We start from the raw sequence: 18,936 nt of genomic DNA on the forward strand, positions 1-18,936 counted from the left end.
CTCCATGTCTGGATTTTCTAAAACATTGGCATTTTCTAGAATCAGATCATACCCCACCTCTAGCCTTAGAGCTAAAAATTCTGTCCTCTAACTTCCCATCAGCCTTGTGTTAAAATCCAAATAAATGGCAGAATCTAGAAGTTCTCCTTAATCTGACTCTTACAGCTCTTCCTGATTGGCATAAAAACACCATTTGGATTCTCAATTCCATGAGACCAGGTGCCATGTTTCCTACCAGACACAAGCAGTACTTGAAGACCATGTCTATAGAGATGCCACAAAGCAGCTCTTTCTCTACTCTTGCCTTAACATCATGTTTCCAGATTCACAGCTCGATATCCAGTTCCTATCCCTGCAATATTCTTCACCTCTCCACCCTTTTTTCATTTGATCAACAACTATCCAGCTCATTGAAGACCTCACTGCTATGTGTAGGAGGCCATCTCTACTCTTTCCAGAATGGGTTAAGCATCTTCACCTGAATCTGTATCCCCCTGTGCTTTCCTCTACCTAGATCTTCAACTCTGGTGTATTTGTCACTACTAATGCACAGATCTTACTCCTGGGAGCTTCCTGAAGGCATTAATGATGTTTTTATCTTATATTAGTACTTGTTCTTGTATCTGACTAGTCATATCAATTGATTGTTCACTTAAGTTCTCACAATGTCCACTTAATTCAGGAATGGAAGAGTTAAAGATGCCAATAGACATTGTGTGTCCATTTCAAAAGGTGTCAGTCCATGTCTCCTATTTGGAGCATTCCATATCTTTGTAAGTGACCAAGGACGAAGATTCTGGCCACTTAAGTCTAATTTCTTGACAGATCTTTCCTAAAACATTTTTGTGTCTAGATTTTTATGTTCTACTTGCCTTGATGATTGAGGATGACATGGGGTATGAAATTTTAATGAAAACCCCAGAATTTCTGCAAGCAAGTGGTTTATCTATGTTGTAAAATGAGTTTCTTGCTCTGATTAAATCCATAAAGAAATTCCAGAGGGAGGAATAACCTCAGTTATTAATGTCTTTACCACTGTTGTGGCATTAGCACATCTAGTCTTATAGATTCAGTCCATCTGCTAAACGTGCAGATGACAACCAAACAGTGAGAATAGCCTAAAGCAAGGGAGGACATGTATAAAATTCACATGTAGTGCCACAAAGGGTAATGTGGGCCTTGGAGGCTAGGGGTAAATTGATTTCTCCCAAAAGTTTGAGATTCACAAGTAGTACACTGGGAAATAATTTGGTCAGAAATGTTACAGATACCTGGGAAAACCAATTATCTTGTAGTTCCTTAACTTTTCCTCATCTGCATATATGTCCCATTTAATGGGATATAAGCCAAAAAGTTAAAGGAAGGGGGATACAGGAAGTCCATTGGCCCACTGTATCCAACTAGTAATGGTATGGTACTCTCTTGCATTCATTTGTCTTTTTCAGATTATGGGGGATTTGCTTAATAGTTGATAATATCACTAAAGAATAAAAATAAGTTTTAAAATTGGGTAACAAAACCAACTGGTATCCTGAGGTTGCAGGTTCCATCCTGTCCTCGGGATCCAGCATTGCCGTGAGCTGTGATATAGGTTGCAGATGTGTCTCAGATCTGGCATTGCTGTGGCTGTAGTATATGCTGGCAGCTATAGCTCCGATTAGAACCCTAGCCTGGGAACATGCTGAAAGTGTGGTCCTAAAAAGCAATAAAATAAAATTGGGTAGAGAAAGGGAAAGGGATGTCCCTTTTGAGCTACATATTTAGTACTTCTATTAGTCCTGACATTTCCCAAACATAGAATATCTCCTTGGTGTGGTCTTAATAATGAACAATAGCAGTTTTAGAAGGGAGGTGAATATCTTATAATGCAGCAATTATAGACCCATTAGCAATAAAAGAGTACCTATGGAAGTTAAAAATCCATAGGATTTCCAGATTGAGCCAATAGCATGGCAGATTCCAAGGGCATATCTGAAATCTGTAAATACTAGCAGTTTGTCCTGCTAAGGTGCAAGCTCTCATAAGGGATATGAGTTCAGCAGCTGGGACTGATTTTCAGCAGCAAATAATGAGGCTCAGGAGGGGAAATGATGCCCTAAACAGTTGTTAAGTTTCCCAGGAAATCTCATTGATGGGAGAATCACAAAGTGTAAATCTGGGTTGTCTAAAGGGGTGTCTGAGAGAGCCTCTTATGGCTTTGAGACCATTTCTACGGTTGCAAGGCAGTCATGTGGGAGAGAGCGGGACTCTCCAGCAGAGAGGGCTGGTAAGTAGCTGCATTCAAAGTGTTAATATAAGATGATGAAAAGAGCCAGCTCATAAGTGACCTGTCACCATGTAGAGAGGTGCCATATCCTATGAACTTAAAAAAGTAGCTAACAGGAGTTCCTGTCGTGGCTCAACAGTAATGAACCCAACTAGTATCCATGAAGATGTGGGTTGGATCCCTGGTCTTGCTCAGTAGGTTAAGGATCTGGCATTGCTGTGAGCTGTGGTGTAAGTCATGGGTGTGGCTCAGATCCTGAGTTTCTGTGGCCGTGGCCAGCAGCTATGGCTCTGAACAGCCCCCTAGCCTGGGAACTTCCATATGCCGTGGGTGCAGCCCTAAAAAAGACCAAAAAAAAAAAAAGCTTGCATAGTATGGAGAAACACAGAGATGAGTAGGGGAGCCTGCCATACACATACTGGGCTTTGTCAATCAAGGTGGGAGCTGCAGCTGCTGCACATAAGCACAGGGCATACCTGATGCCTTAGGGTCTAATTGGCTTGAGGAATATACTATAGAACATATCTGAGAAGCAAAAGATTGTCCTAGAATGCCTGCAGCATTCCCACTATTTTCATGGAAGTATAGACGAAACAGTTTGTCAAAATAAGGTAAGCCAAGAACCTGGAGGGTGGACAAAGCTAATTATTAAAGCTTCAAAGGAGGAGAATGCCTCCAAAGGCCAGGAAATAGACTCTGGGCTGATATCTTGGGAGAAGAGCATACACAGGTTTAGCAAAGGCTGCAAAATTAGGAGTCCATTGGCAGCAGTAGTCAGCTGTCCCTAAAAATTTACATAGCTGTTTATTCATTGGGCAGAGAGGGGGTGGACAAAACTGACTCAACCCCATCACATTCACCATTGTGAGTGAATTCTAGGTCGAAGGATGATGTTAACCAGATACTTCAACCACAGTGTGCTGATATGACTCCAAAAAAAATGTTTTTGAGAAGTATTTTGCAAGAACTTTGCTGAAGTAAGAGAGATGTTTTTAGTTAACCACCAGAGCCTCTGTAAAAACTGAGACTGTTATTCTTGGAGATTCCAGAATTTCCTTTGGAAACATCCCCCCAACTCAAAGTCTGACGAAGCCTCCTAGAAATCCATGTAGTAATAGGTGCTGTGTCACTGAGAACTCCCGAAAAGACAGGGTTAAGAGCCACAAAAGGAGCTGCAAACCATACATGGATAAACCCTTCTTCAAACTTGCAGTGACCTCTAGTTCTGCTTTCTGTCTTAGAGCTGAATACTGTACAGACTGTGCTTTGTGAAACTGAGAGGCACGCACCCCCTTGGCACCCGCAGTGTCTCTGGATTCCAGCGGCCGGGAGCTCCATGCCAAGCAGCCTGAGCATGCGAGTCACACTGGCTGTGACAGCCTGGATGGTCTCTTTAGTCTCCAGCTCTTCCTCTCCAGCAAATTCTCTACCAGATATCAAAAATGAGGATTTCATCAAAGACTGTGTTCGAATTCACAACAAGCTCCGATCAGAAGTGAACCCAACGGCTAGTGATATGCTGTACATGGTAAGAAAGGCATCCATCCCTGAGGCAGAAGTCAGTCCAAAACAACTAAGGGGGATTGATTTTTTGGAGGTGAATCCTTGGTAATCCTGAATGATTTTTCTTACTGCTTGAAGTGTGCCATCAATTCATCTGTGATCAAAAAACCCACTTTTGCCCTGCCTCCTCAACCCTTGCTACAAGCAAGCCCAGCAAGTATGTTTTGTTTCTCTTTTTGGCTGCTTCCTCTCTTTGGGTCTTTGATGTAATTTATGTCTCTCGTTTGCCTGCTAATTCTTATGAGGTTTGGTTTTTTTTTTTTTTTTTTGGTTTTTCTTTGTCTCTAAATTTTTTTTTTCTTTTCTTTTTCTTTTCTTCTTTTCTTTTCTTTTCTTTTCTTTTCTTTTCCTTTCCTTTCCTTTCTTTTCTTTTCTTTGGTTGCTGATAAGACAATTGACTCAGGAAGGCAGCACAGTCTCTAGGGGATTTCAATTAAGTCAGACTTGGGTCTGAATCCTAGCTCTGTAGCTTCGAGCTGTTTTTTTTTTTCTTTTTTTCTTTTTTTAACAGCTGCACCTGCAGCAAAGGGGGCTAGGGGTCAAAGTGGAGCTGTAACCAACAGCCTGCACCAAAACAACAGCAATGCTAGATCTGAGTTGTGTCTGACCTACACCGTGGCTTATGGCAATGCCGGATCCCTTAACCCACTGAGCAGGCCAAGGGTCAAACCCACATCCTCAAAGATCTCATGTCAGTTTCTTAACCCACTGTGCCACAACAGGAACTCCTTGAGCTGGTTTTTAAACTTTCTGTGCTATTTCTAGTTATAGGAGCTACTTTAGTTATTAAATTTCAGAAAATAGGTACATAAAATGGGCCTTCCATGAAATGTGGGTCTGTGTCACTCACTTTGATTCTAAGTGCCTCAAAACTAGGTCATTGCATTTCCCACTAACCCTACTCAAAACCTGAAGACTGTGATATGATCCTCCATATAGAACTTACCTGGGCTGTTCCTTCTCTCTTCTGGACATTGCACCTCATGTTTCATCCACATTCCCACTTGGCTCGCTCCAGTTACATTGTTGGTTAACAGGTTCCATTCTTACTGTTTCATATTTATTTTTGCAGACTTGGGACCCAGAACTAGCCAAAATTGCAAGGTCATGGGCAAGCAATTGCCAGTTTGCACATAACAAACAGCTGAAGCCACCCTACAGGCTACACCCGAATTTCACTTCACTGGGAGAAAACCTCTGGACTGGGTCTCTATCCATCTTTTCCGTGACTTCAGCCATCACAGACTGGTACAACGAAGTTAAATACTATGACTTCAAGACTCAGAGGTGTGACAGGGTTTGTGGCCATTACACTCAGGTAAGTACCTGCCGTATAGTCTCTGAAAACCATCATTTCAAGGTGAGGAGAAAACTGAAATCTGGTGTTTCTGGTGTAAGCTTATGTCCCTATAAATATCAGAGAGTAGGGGTTAGAGGCTTTAAAAATAAGTGGAGTTCCTGTTGTGGCTCAGTGGTAATGAACCCAACTAGTATCCATGAGGATGCAGGTTCGATCCCTGGCCTTGCTCAGTGGGTTAAGGATCCAGCATTGCTGTGAGCTGTGGTGTAGGTCGCAGAAAAGGCTTGGATCCTGTGTTGCTGTGGCTGTGGTGTAGGCCAGCAGCTGTATCTCTGATTCGACCCCTGGGTGCAGCCCTAAAAAGACTGACTGACTGACTGAATGAATGAATGAATGAATGAAATAATACACTGTAATACCAGAGAAGATAGTACTTGCAGAGTGCAGTGATGTGGACATAGGTAAAATGTGAGGCCCACCAATCTGAACAGCCTTTGGATCATTCTGGTAACACCCACCTTCCCAGGGTAGTTTGTTCCATTTGTGAGCCATCAAAGGATATTTTAGGTGAATCGATGTATTTCCAGGTTTGAATCTTCTAGGAAATGTGAGGCAGTTGTTCTGGGAGAAAAACTGGAAGAAACAAGCCAGATTCTTTAATGAGAACTCATGCTCCCCTATCCTCCTAGTCTTTTAGGACTGAGAACCTACAATGTGCCACACAAGAAGGAAAAACCCCACAGTCCCAGCACCAATGGAGAGGCAACATGTAAACCTACGTAAACCATCTTGTGCCAAATCTATGGTCTTGGTCCCAATGGCCACATTTAGAGCCTCTGAGATTTTTTTTTTAATTCAACTTCCTAATCCTAACTCACATTTGCAACATGGTGGAAACAAATCCCTAGGAAGCATCTTCTGTAATCCTAACATGCTGCCTCCCTGGCCTGGCCATGTTTTGATTTACTCCTCTTTCCTGGTGGTCCTTGTGAAACCAAAACTAAAGGTAGTTATGTTTGACCAGTTATGATGGACAAACATTTGCTGCAATGAGGTCTGAGGGAAAACGTTTCTGACAATACAGTTAACTTGGAATATTAGGTATTTACTAAAGAGCAAAACATTGGTAGAAAAATCCTCAATATCCTTCAGCCTTGCAAAGCCTCTTATCTCACCAGTGTTATTACACATGAAGCATGCTTGGCACAGTTAATAGGAACTGTTGAGAGGGAAAGGATTGATTCAGTGAAATTTTCATCTCCAGGTTGCTATAATCAAGGAGGGGCTATCAAATCATCAGTGACTTTGGTCTCTTTCTTAGAAATATAAATAAGGTCTCCCTTAGACTTGTCCAATAAACCATCGGTTTTTATTAATGTTTACAGTGTTGGTTTTTTTGGTTTTGTTTTTTGCTTTTTAGGGCCACACCTGTGGCACATAGAAGTTCCCAGGCTAGGGATTGAATTGAAGCTGAAGCTGCCAACCTACACTACAGCCAGAGCAACTCAGGATCCAAGCAAAGTCTGCAACCTACACCACAGCTCATGGCAATGCTGGATCCTTAACCCACTGAGCAAGGCCAAGGATCAAATCTGCATCCTAATGGATACCTGTCAGGTTCATTTCCCCTGAGCCACAATGGGAACTCTCATGTTTACAAATTTAAAACAGATTCTACTGGATCCCCACAAACCCTAAAGGGCAAGAAAGCTAAATCCAGATTGCATCTGGAGCCATTACGTATTGGGGTGTTTAAATCTCTGGAAATCACATCAGTTAAAGGTGCTGACCCTGTCCGTGTTGAAGCTTCTCCCTGTAACAGGCACTTTAATAAGGCACAAGTCATAAGTTTTAGTCCAGACTCCTAAAAACCAGAGTCTGAGTCCCCATTTTATTGGGGGGTCTGGTTGCAGATGAGTGGAAGGGAGGCGAAATGAGGAGTGGGGCAGGGAAGGAGGAATGGCCTCTGACCCTTAGGAGCTGACTTTCTTTTGGAAGATACCTATGTGTAAGTGGATAGAGTAATAGTGGGTGGCTGATGCAGTTCAGAAAAAAATGATAGGATTCCATGTGAGCAAAAGGGACAGCAACTTGCCTGGCTAAAGGGAGGTATAGAGACACAGGAGTCATTCATATGGCAGGAGGTAAATGGGTTGGTTCTTGTCAAATGAAAAGGAAAGGAAAGAGAACTCTAGGCAAAATGAACAAGTTGTAGAAGATGAACAAAGTGTACCGATGAATTTCAGAAGAGTGGCAAGAAGCTTGGCAGGCTGAATACATAGCCATCCAAAGACTGTTAAATTGACAATAGACTCTCCTAAATCCCACAAGTTAAGACCTTCGTTCCAGGGGGTCGAACAAGAGGAGGAAGCTGGATTTTATGTCATAAAGGCCTGAGATTTCAGACATGGCCCTCCCCAAATTAACTGAGCTTACCTGTAAAATTTCCTCTTGCATCTATGGGGGAGAAAAGGATGTCTAATATCTGGGCCATAGGAAAAGATTTCCTGGGAGTTTCCTACTGTGTCACAGTGGGTCAAGAATCCGACTGCAGCAGCTCTGGTAGATGGAGAGGCACAGATTTGATCTCCGGCCTAGTGCAATGAGTTAAAAGGATCCAGTGTTGCCATAGCTGTGGCTCAGATTCAATCCCTGGCCCAAGGGCATGGCAAAGAAAAAAAAAAAAAAGAAGGAAAGAAAGAAAAAAGGAGTTCCCTTAGTGGCGCAGTGATTAACGAATCCAACTAGGGACCATGAGGTTGCAGGTTCTATCCCTGCCCTTGCTCAGTGGGTTAAGGATCCGGCATTGCTGTGAGCTGTGGTGTGGGTTGCAGACATGGCTCGGATCCTGAGTTGCTGTGGCTGTGGCGTAGACCATCGGCTACAGCTCCAATTCAACCCCTGGCCTGGGAACCTCCATATGCTACGGGAAGTGGCCCTAGAAAAGGCAAAAAAAAAAAAAAAAAAAAAGGTTTTCTAAAAATCCAGTACCTCGGATTCAGGTAGGAGATGATAGAAAGGATGTCCAGGGACCCCCTTGGTCTGGGTGGGAAGTTGCAGCACAAGTAACAATTTTTAAGTGAATGTGGTACTTGGATCTCTGCATTTAAGATCTCATTCAATTCTCACCACACACCTCTGAAATGCTATTATCCATAGATGAATAAACACGCTCAGAGGGGTCAAGAGTTGTTTTCCCAGTGTCATTTAGCTAACTAGTCAGGGGAAGATTTGGCATTCAGGTATAAGATATGTTGCAAGGACTAAATTATCTAGTAAAGTGCTAGTATACAGTAGGATTTTAACAAAAATTAGAGCTCTTCCATGAGCTGTTTTTGCACCAATTATATTGGAAGAAGGCTCTGACAGTCTGGTGAACGACTTCATGTTTTCATCCTTGCAAGAAATTTTGCTGGGAGAGTCAAGATTACTCACTTGTCATTTTAAATTCGCACTGGAAATTCCCTCAAGTGAGTATTCATAACTTTCCATTTATTTTAATTTTCTGTTAATAAAAAACAAACTATTTCCAGATTTTGGCCAGTGAGCAATGGCTGTACAGAGTAAAGACAATAGATTCAGATGCATTGTTACCTTATGAGAAAGTGTGGTATTTCTTGACATGTTAACTCAATACTTTACTTCTATCTTCACTAGAAATATATTTGCATTGTGGAAGAATGATGGTATATCAATAGAGAAGATTGTTCAAATTAGGTACTTTGTTGTTGCAAGTTCAGCTTTGTTAAGAGTGGGAATAGTTTGACTTAAATACCTGTGCGGGCAGCAGCTTAGGTCTGATAGTGCTGAGAATGCCCACTAGATGGCACTATTGACCTCATTTTTTGGTTTTATTTCCACCTCCACACCCACCCCCATACTCTCCGCCATTTGACATTTTTATTTTTACACCCTTGAAGAACCAATGCAAGTGCGACATGTTTTAAAGTTTGTCTAGCCAGTTTTGTATATGTTGCAGTGTTATATATTACTGATTTTGAGCCAGGTGAACTTGTACTCAGAATTAAAAGGGGAAAAATGTTTGGAAGGGCTTGTTAGCTACAAGGGAGAGAAACGGTTGCCCCCAATGGATTGGGTTCCCCAGATGCAATGTTGTTGTTACTATAGAGAGTCATTCCTGATTCTGCTAAAAAGAAAAGCACTGTGGAAGCATCTTGCTTAGGGCATGGACTTTGCTCAAGTCTTTGTGGTCAGTAGAATTAGGTTCTAAAAACTGAGGCATGGAGTTCCTGTTGTGGCACAGCAGAAACGAATCCGACTAGACACGATGAGGTCGTGGATTCTATCCCTTGTCTTGCTCAGTGGGTTAAAGGTCCTGCGTTGCCATGAGCTGTGGTGTAGGTCACAGACGCAGCTTGGACCTGGCATTGCTGTGGCTATGGCTTAGGCCTGCAGCTGTAGTTCCGATTAGACTTCTAGCCTGGGAACCTCTGTATAACGCGGGTGCAACCCTAAAAAGTAAAAAAATGAAGATTGAGGCAATATCTATTTATTGATTTGTTATGAGGTTAAACATGTTGCATGGAATGTACTTAACACTACCCTTGCACTAAGTAAACTCTCAGTAATGAGCAGCTCTTATTGTTTTGTTATTATTTTGTTTATTATATTAAAAGAAATAAAAACATGCAACAGGAATCTGCCTGATTTAAAAAAAAATACTTTCAGAAGTTTTAAATGAGAATAAAATTAGTCATAAGAGAATAAACCATGAACATTTGCTTGGAGCTTGCTATGTTCCAGAAGCTGGTCTAGGCACTTATTAGCCTATTTAAAATGTCAAAATAAGCCTATAGAGTAGGTGTTGTTATCTTCATTTAATAGATGAGGAAGCTAGGCCAAAATCACTCAGCTAGTGATTAAGCTGGAGAATGAACTTGGTCTTTGTAGCCCCAGGCCCCACAAAGTTGAACCTGGGACTCCAATGCCCATGAAGCTTTTAAAAAGAGACCAATTTGAATGGATAAATAAACTGTGATACATCCATGCAATAAATATTACTTAGCAATAAAAAGGAGTGACTACTGGAGTTCCCTTTGTGGCTTGTAGGGTTAAGAACATGACTAGGATCCATAAGTATGCGGGTTCAATCCCTGGCCTCACTCAGTGGGTTAAGGATCTGGTGTTGCCACAAGCTGTAGTGAAGTCATAGATATGGCTCGGATCTGTGGTTGCTGTGGTGTAGGATGGTAGCTGCAGCTCTTATTCTAGCCCTAGCCCAGGAACTTCTGTATGCCATGGGTGTGGCCCTAAAAAAGAAAAAAAAAAAAAAGAGTGACTACTAATGAATTCAACAACATATAATGAATCTCAAATGCTTATGCTTAATGAAAGAAGGCAATTTGAGGAGTTTCCATAGTGGTGCAGCAGAAATGAACCTGACTAGGAACCATGAGGCTGTGGGTTCAATCCCTGGCCTCACTCAGTGGGTTAAGGATCCGGTGTTGCCATGAGGTAACATGGTTTAGGTTGAGGATGCTGCTCAGATCTGGTGTTGCTGTGGCATAGGCCGGCATCTGTAGCTTTGATTCGATCCCTAGCCTGGGAACCTCCATATGCCATGGGGGAAAAAAGGCAATTTAAAAAAGCTACATTTAAACTGATCCCGCTTATATAATGTTTTGGAAAAAGCAAAACTACAAAGAGAGAAAATAGATTAGTGATTACAGGATCTGGGGACAGGGATAGGAGCTGACCATAAAGGGGCACAAGAGAACTTTAGGGGAAATATTCTAGATTTTGAATATGGCATCAGCTGCATAACTATATGCTTTTGTCAAAACTCATAGAACTATGCACTCAAAAAGGATGGACTTTATATTAATTGCAACCTAAATTTAAAAAGAGAGGCCAGCTAAAACCCAAAATGAACAGTAGCTAACATTTGCACAATCTTTGCACAAAAGAAACCAGAAATGTAAAAGAAAAGAGAATAAAAGAAATAGTATAAAGCATTAAAGGCGTATGTAGGAGGAACCCAAAGATTAAGGATATTCAAGATACAACACCGGAAGAAAATGCTCAAAGACCCCACCCCCTGCCCCCCTACCCCAAATGATTGACTCTGGTGATAGTACACACAACATTGCCAGTAAGCATGCGTAAGAATCGCCTAAGGAGTTCCCGTCATGGCTTAGCGGTTAGTGAACCTGACTGGAATCCAAGATGACACAGGTTCAATCCCTGGCCTCGCTCAGTGGGTTAAGGATCCAGCATTGCCGTGAGCCGTGGTGTAGGTTGCAGATGTGACTTGGATCTGGCATGGCTGTGGCTGTGGCGTAGGCCGGCAGCTGTAGCTCCGATTAGTCCCATTAGACCCCTAGCCTGGGAACCTCCATATGCTGAGGGTGCAGCCCTAAAAAGACAAAAAGACCCTCCCCCCAAAAAAATTAAAAAAAATAAAAAACACCTGAGGAAAACATGCTAAAATACAGATTTCATTTTTAAATTTTTTTAGCTGAAAGTATTCTCGTGTGTGTGTGTGTGTGTGTGTGTGTGTGTGTGTGTACAAACATACATCTTCCTTAAGGAAATCCTGTCATTTGCAGCAACATGGATAGATCTAGAGAGTATTCTGCTACATGAAATAAATCAGAGACAAATACCGTATGATTTCATTTACAGGCAGAACCCCCAAAATAAAATAAACTCTTAGGAGACAGATTGGTGGTTGCAAGGGGTGGGGGGAAGGTGAAAGAGGTGAATGTGGTCAAAAGGTTCAAACTTGCAGCTGTAAGATAGATACATCCTGGGGATGTAATGTACAGCATGGTGACTGTAGCTAATATTATTCTATTGTGTATTTGAAAGGTGCTAAGAGTAAATCTTAGTCCTCATCCCAAGCCAAAAAAAAAATAATAATTATATGTAGTGATGGTTGTTAACCAGACATTGTGGTGATTGTTTTATAATATATACAAATAATGAATCATTATGTTGTACACCTAATACTAATATAATTTTATATGTCAGTTATACCTCAATTTTTAAAAAATGCAGATTTCAACAAAAATTCCAATGATTCTCATGCAGTAAGTACGACTGCCATGGGCCCAGAAATCTGAATTTTAAACTAAGCACCCCAGGGGAATGTCGCTTTGAGAAGCGGTGAATAGAAACTAAGAATTTTTTTTTTGCCCCAGGCAAGGCTTTATTGGGGCCATGGTTGAAAACAAACAACAGGTTCCCTTGCTCACTCACCTCTCATGGGTGCTCACTTGACCCTCTTAATTGGGGTGAAGGTAGGGGTGGGTCCAGGGGTCAAGCGATAGGGCTGGCTTAGGTGGTTTGCCCAGCCCTTTGGTGGTGGTGTTTGCAGGGGGCACACATGATACCCTGCTTTTGTCCCAACACCCTGCTTTTCTCTCTAGCCTCTTCAGAAGTGGCAGTTTGTCTGTTTATATATTTTTTATTTTTTTATTAAAGTATAGTTGATTCGCAGTGTTCCTTCAATTTCTTCTGTATAGTAGGTTGACCCAGTCATACGTATGTATCTTTTTTGTTGTTGTTTTTAGTTTTTGCTTTTTAGGGCCACACTGGCAGGTTCCCAGACTAGGGGTCAAATTGGAGCTACAGCTGCTGGCCTACACCACAGCCACAGCAACGCAGGATCCTTATTAACCCACTGAGCGAGGCTGGGGATCGAACCCGGAACCTCATGGTTCCTAGTCAGATTCTCTTCCACTGTGCCATGATAGGAACTCCTTTTTTTTTTTTTTTTTTCATATTATCTTCAATCATGTTCTAACCCAAGAGATTGGACATAGTTCCCTGTTTTGTACAAATGGATCTACTAATGCATCTACTAACCCCAGACTCCCTGTCCATCCCACTCCCTCCCCCCTTCTCCACTGGCAGCTACAAGTCTGCTCTCTATGTCTGAGAAACTAAGAAGTTTTTTTTAAATAAATACGAAAATGATTGGGAAGTTTAAAGTACAAGGATCAAACCTGAGAATGAATGGCTATAAAATTAGGTGTTCTCCGCAAGATAGAGGCCTAATTCACTTGGTTACCTGGAGTTCCCTGCAGGGAATTCTAAAGTATGTGGTGGGAAGGAAATACCCTCCCTTTGACCAGGGAGCACCGAGGGCTATCCTTAGCCAAAGGAGAGCACAACTTCTCCTTGGGAGACTTTCACCTGCCTTCCCAGCTCCTCCCAAACTGTCATACAAGGAGAGGAGGAGGACCAAAGGCCCCAGCCCTGCCCTCCCCACCGCTTCCTGAGCCCCTCCCCAACCTCACTTCCCCGCCCTCCCCCCTTGAAAGCAGCCCCCTCCCTCCCCAGCACTCACTCTATCCTGTTACTGGTTGATTTCTTCATTGCACTGTCAAAAAACATCTTAGTTACTGTTTATTTCTCCCTCTCCCGCTCGCGCTCTTGCTCTCGCTCTCTCGCTCTCGCTCTCTCACACACACACACACACAAACTAGTTTCCAGCTGAATTCTGAGCACCTACAACTCTGGTGGTAACCACTCCACCTAACTAGAGTAATATATATATACCCCATCATCATCTTTATGAAGGCCTAGTCATACTCAAATGTTTCATTTTGTTATTTCTCTCTTCTTAACACTCTATTTTTTTTTCAGGTTGTGTGGGCAGAGAGTTATAAGGTTGGCTGTGCAGTACAGTTTTGTCCCCGAGTGGCTGGCTTTGACACTCTTCGCAATGGAGCACATTTTATATGCAACTACGGACCAGCGTAAGTGCCCAAATTACCTCTTTCTGGAAAAAAAAAAAAAAATCTATTTTAGAAGCACTTACCTTCATTATAGAAAATAAAATTAATGTTACCATTAATTGCTCTGCCCAGAGATCTACTCCATTTACATTCTGGCACATTTTTCTTTGTAGGAGTGTTTATCAGTATGTGCACCTTTATAACACTACATAAATACACACAAACACATATTTTTAAGAGTAGCAAGACTAAAATGTCTTCAGGGAGATAGATTACTTGGATATGATAACACAAGATGGGAAGATTAATGTTTCATTGTACTTAATGACTTATTAAAACATTTCAAAACAAAACAAACTCACTTTGAATTCCTCAATTTGTATAAATTATTTGACTTTTTTTTTTTTTTTTGTAACAGACATTATTTTTCTCCCTTTGGAAAATGGGAAGGCACATAACATCCCTCCCCCAACTTCCTTTAAACTTATATATGTATGCTTATGCATCACACACATATTTAGAAAACTGAGATTGTATTGGAAATGCAGGTTTTCTGTTTTTTACTTAAAAGTATACATAAGCATTATTCCATGTCATTAAAACTTTAAACGTGATTACAATAATTAAAAGCAGATGTTTGTTATGTGCAAGGACTGTTCTAAGTGCTTCACATATATAAAACTAATCTTCATAAAAAGTCTGTGGTATAGGTTCTATTATTATCCCTGTTTTACAGATATGACAACTGAGGCCCCTGCTCCCCAGGCTCCCATGTTAGTGAATGTTATATAGCTGGACTGTAACCTGGACTTTCTGGCTACAGAGCCTGTGTTCTTGATGGTAACACAACAGCTCACCCTATTGAATTCAGATCATTCCCTGTATTTTCTTCTCATGTATGATGCACAATCTTGCATATAAATCTTTGGTCATACTGTTTCCCTACAATTCCTAGAAATGGTACTAATAGGTAAAGGTGTGATTATTTTTACGTTTTTAAATATTACATACTGCTGGAAGTTCCTGTGTGGTATGGTGGGTTAAGGTGCAGCAAAAAAAAAAAAAATTACATATTGCTAAATATCCTCCACCATTTTATATATAAATCTATACTTCCCCAGAGTTCCCTGGTGGCCTAGTGGTTAAGGACCTGGTGTTGTCACTGCTGTGGCCTGGGTTCGGTCCCTGGCCTTGGGAACTTCCACATGCTATGGGTATGAACAAAAAAACAAAAATCTATAATTCATCATGACTGGAGATAATTTTTCAATATTTTCTCATTTGCTAGAGAATGATACTGTATGCTTCCTTATTTTTGCAAGTTAGTGATTATAATTTTTCACCTGATTGCCTACTTACATTTATTCTTTTGTGAATCATATGGTGTGCCCATTTTTCTACTGGAGTGATTTTCTTATTGATATATACTAGCTTGTTGTATTTGAAACAAAGTTTGTCATAACAATTTTTCTTTGTCATACTATAACAATTTATTGCCCTGAATTCATAATTCAGAATTTTGTTGGGATTTTACCAATCTTCAGGGCTCCTGAAACCTTGGTATAAGAAACCTCTCCCTCATTCCCTGAAGCAATGTTCAGAAGAGGTGTTTCATGGTTTTAGCATGGTTGGGAGTGAGGGGACTAAAATCAGGTGTCCAGAAGGGAACAGTTCTGACTTTTAAGTCGGAAAATGAGAGAAAATGCTTCAAATTTGGAGGTCACTGGGCATGGAGTGTAGAGAAAGGATTGCAGGCAATCAAGGGGACAGCATTTTGGATGACAGTGATTACACAGGCCAGATAGTAAGTAGAAGGAGCAGTGCTCTGAAATCGGACAACTCTAGATTTTGTTTTGACTCTGACATGTGTGCATTGTGATTTTTGGCAACTTAGCCTTTTAGAGCTTTAGTTCACTTACCTGTGAAAACAGAAGTAAAAATAAACTCCTCCCCGTGTTATCTTAAGAACTAAATGAGATGATTAAGACACCGGTTCAGAGACACAGGCACTTACAGAATGAGCTCTACAAATATTAGCAGGCTTCCATTTCTGCTTTCCTCTCTCCACTTCTCTTACCAACCCTCTGAAGCTGTGGACTTCCATCTAGGATTCAGCCAAGGACTCATAATAAATTACAAATGAAAAAACAAACTGAAACCAAAAAATCTACTAACAGACAACTTTCTTTTCTTCATAGAGGAAATTTCCCAACCTGGCCATATAAGAAAGGATCCACCTGTAGGGCCTGCCCCAGTGATGACACCTGTTTGGATAATCTCTGCAGTGAGTAAAGAAACAATCTACCAATAATACATTATGTTCAAAACTCTTGTAACTTTCTACAGAGCTAAGAAGGCAAATATTTGTTTTATCTCAATTGCTATTTTCAGGGAAAGTGGCATCAGGTAGCAATCAAACCAATGGCTTACTGTCATAGGAATGAATGTATGTTCAAGAGAAGTTTAAAGAAGCAAACAGTACTCTTTTCACTTAGCACCAATCAGAAAAATAAATGACTGGTGTTGAAAACTGCAGACCCAAGCATTTGCTAATTTTAGCAAGATCAAAATTTTGTATAGCAAAGTTATCCAAAAGATTTCTGAATTTTGTGACAGTATCTGTTCAAAGCACTCAAGACTGGCATTTTCTGTCTTTTGTCTTTTTAGGGCTGCACCTGCGGCATATGGAGGCTCCCAGGCTATGCCACAGCCATAGCAACTCTGGATCAAAGCCACAGCTGCAACTTACACCACAGCTCACGGCAATGCCAGATCCTTAACCCAACGAGGCCAGGGATTGAACCTGTGTCCTCATGAATGCTGGTCAGGTTCATTAACCACTGAACCACGACTGAAACTCCAAGACTTGCATTTCACCTGTAGAATAAAATAAGTGAAATAAAGCTGCAAGGTGGCACTTTTTACTAGTAAGACAGCATTTAATGAGAAACTGTTGATGGCCAATGAAGCTAACTTGCCAAGGATATTTTACATAATTTTGAAATATTAATATACAGTGGGCCAAGAGTCTATTTATGGTTCTTGTCCCAAATACATGCCTTTCCATCTCAGTATGTTTAAAATTTTTGCCACAGTGTGAGGAAGGGAAAAACCCTCAATCAAGCCATTACAGTTGTTCAAATCCTACAGGTACCTTGGTGTCCTCATGCGTACCACCTGAACCCCCAGTGCTGCAGGGCAGGGGTGGGGTGCTAGGCAGAGGGAGGGTGAAGTGAACTGAGTTTAACTGCTTATTTTTTGGCAAAAGTGTTCCATTGCATTTTCCAAGGTCCCTTCCAGGTCTAAAATTATAAAATTGTTTTAAACTGAGTGTTCCCTTCTTCCTCATTTATAAACACTGAATTCTCATTTTAACTTCAGCTTTAGCAATATTTTTGAGACCAGCTTTCTGGTCAGTTTAACGATTCTTTGTTTCCCTCACATTGGTTTTGTTTAGAGAGCTCAGTAACATGCACCCGCAGTACTACGAATTCCTTCTCAGAGCATCTATACATTGACTGAACTTTTCATGTTTCTACAACACTACAAAGCATATCCCCCCACCCCAAGTTAGGCAGTTGGAGTTAAAGCCACAGATTTCAGAAATAATATGTGAGTTCAATTTCTAGTTCTACCCACTGTTACCTTGGGCAAGTGTCTGAACTTACTTCAACAATAAAATGTAGATGGTGGCACCTCTTCAAGGTGCCTCGCATACAGTAGCACTCAGTAAACATTATCTATTATACTCAAATTCATCCTTCCTGTAATTCCAAATCTTGGGTTTACTCCTGGTATTTTGGTATCTTCTTTATGCCCAAACTTTAGGGGATAGTGTGTTTGCTCATGAACAATTCTCATGATGTTTCTTTAAAATCAGTGATGAAAACTGATACAATTAAATTATGTAGAGTACTTTAATTGTTGCCACTGGTTAGCTGTCATTCCCACTAGACTCTGGATTCTCAACAGGCTGGAATCATGCCTAAATTCACCTTTGTCACCAAAGGGCCTAAGTCTGCTGGCAACTAAGTCCGAATTTGACTATTTCCTAAGAAAAACCATTCTCTTTAAAAATCTACGTAATTAGTAACACTAGGATAATGGTAGTAAGACAACTGCTGGAGTTTTTAGCTTTTGATCTTAGAGATATAGCTTGAAAGGGTCTCTAATCTTGTGGGATAAAATTCAGAAAATTAAAGCTATACTCCAATAATGAAAAGCCGCTGGGTTCTTAAGAAAGACAAAGACACGCTAATTTGCATGGGGCAAGAGTTAAAGGATAAAGGCTTTTATAACAGATTCCATCTTTGACAAATTATGGCAAACACTAGAAGGAAAAAAGAATCCCTGTTTGGTATTCTAGATACTGCAGGTAGGTTCGACAAATATCAAGAGGCCAAATCAGGACAGTTTTGTAAAACGTGCTGGGTATACTAATGGTATATAAGCTGCTGTTAGCTAGTGCATGGACGGATGTATATTTCTGGCAATATTCAGAAGTTGAATATTTAACATAAAAAATATATATGTAAGAAAAAAATTTAACCAGGACATCATACCTTGATTTCATGGCTATAATTGCTGAGAAAAGTTAAAGAACAGAAGCTACATGGCAGTTCACTGTAGACAAAGGCCAGTCACAGGTATGATGCCCAAGGATGTCCACAAGCATCCAGGAGGTCGGCTCGTTGATGGATTCCATTCCACTACAGGAGTCCAACAGCTGATGTGGAACTGCTGTAGGAAAGGTGTCTGACTGTTTAGTTTAAAAAGTATCCAGAAGGCTATGGCAAATGTGGAATTGTCTTCCTAGTGCTCTGAATATCAAAATCTTAACAAAGCTCAGTGGAAGGAGAGAGTACTCAGGACTTTATCAATAAGGCATTTGGCTATCATAAATTAATGACATACTGGAACAGAGGGGAGGCCGCTGTCTCTTGATTGCTCACTGATTATAAACAGTCATTTTTCTCATGGAGAAACATTTTCAGAAACATTTTAATAAATCATTCACATTTATTATTTTTAATTCTAATGTTTTATTTTTAATTATTTTATCTGCCAGATATGGTACATAAAATGAGTTTCCACTTACAGTA

General features: G+C 40.8%; 1 protein-coding gene across 2 annotated transcripts in view; it reads left to right on the forward strand.

Moving 5' to 3' along the window:
* Positions 1-18,936, forward strand: part of GLIPR1 (GLI pathogenesis related 1) — a 54,894-nt gene that overhangs the window by 35,457 nt on the left and 501 nt on the right. For both annotated transcript variants that reach the window (XM_047787220.1, XM_047787219.1), the window contains exons 2-5: positions 3,508-3,794; positions 4,902-5,147; positions 13,743-13,855; positions 16,033-16,118. In XM_047787220.1, coding sequence (XP_047643176.1) covers positions 3,603-3,794; positions 4,902-5,147; positions 13,743-13,855; positions 16,033-16,118 — 637 coding nt within the window. In that variant the 5' untranslated portion in view covers positions 3,508-3,602. The remainder of the gene's footprint in view (positions 1-3,507; positions 3,795-4,901; positions 5,148-13,742; positions 13,856-16,032; positions 16,119-18,936) is intronic.

The sequence above is a fragment of the Phacochoerus africanus genome, chromosome 7 (assembly GCF_016906955.1).
Source record: "Phacochoerus africanus isolate WHEZ1 chromosome 7, ROS_Pafr_v1, whole genome shotgun sequence".
NCBI lineage: Eukaryota > Metazoa > Chordata > Mammalia > Artiodactyla > Suidae > Phacochoerus > Phacochoerus africanus.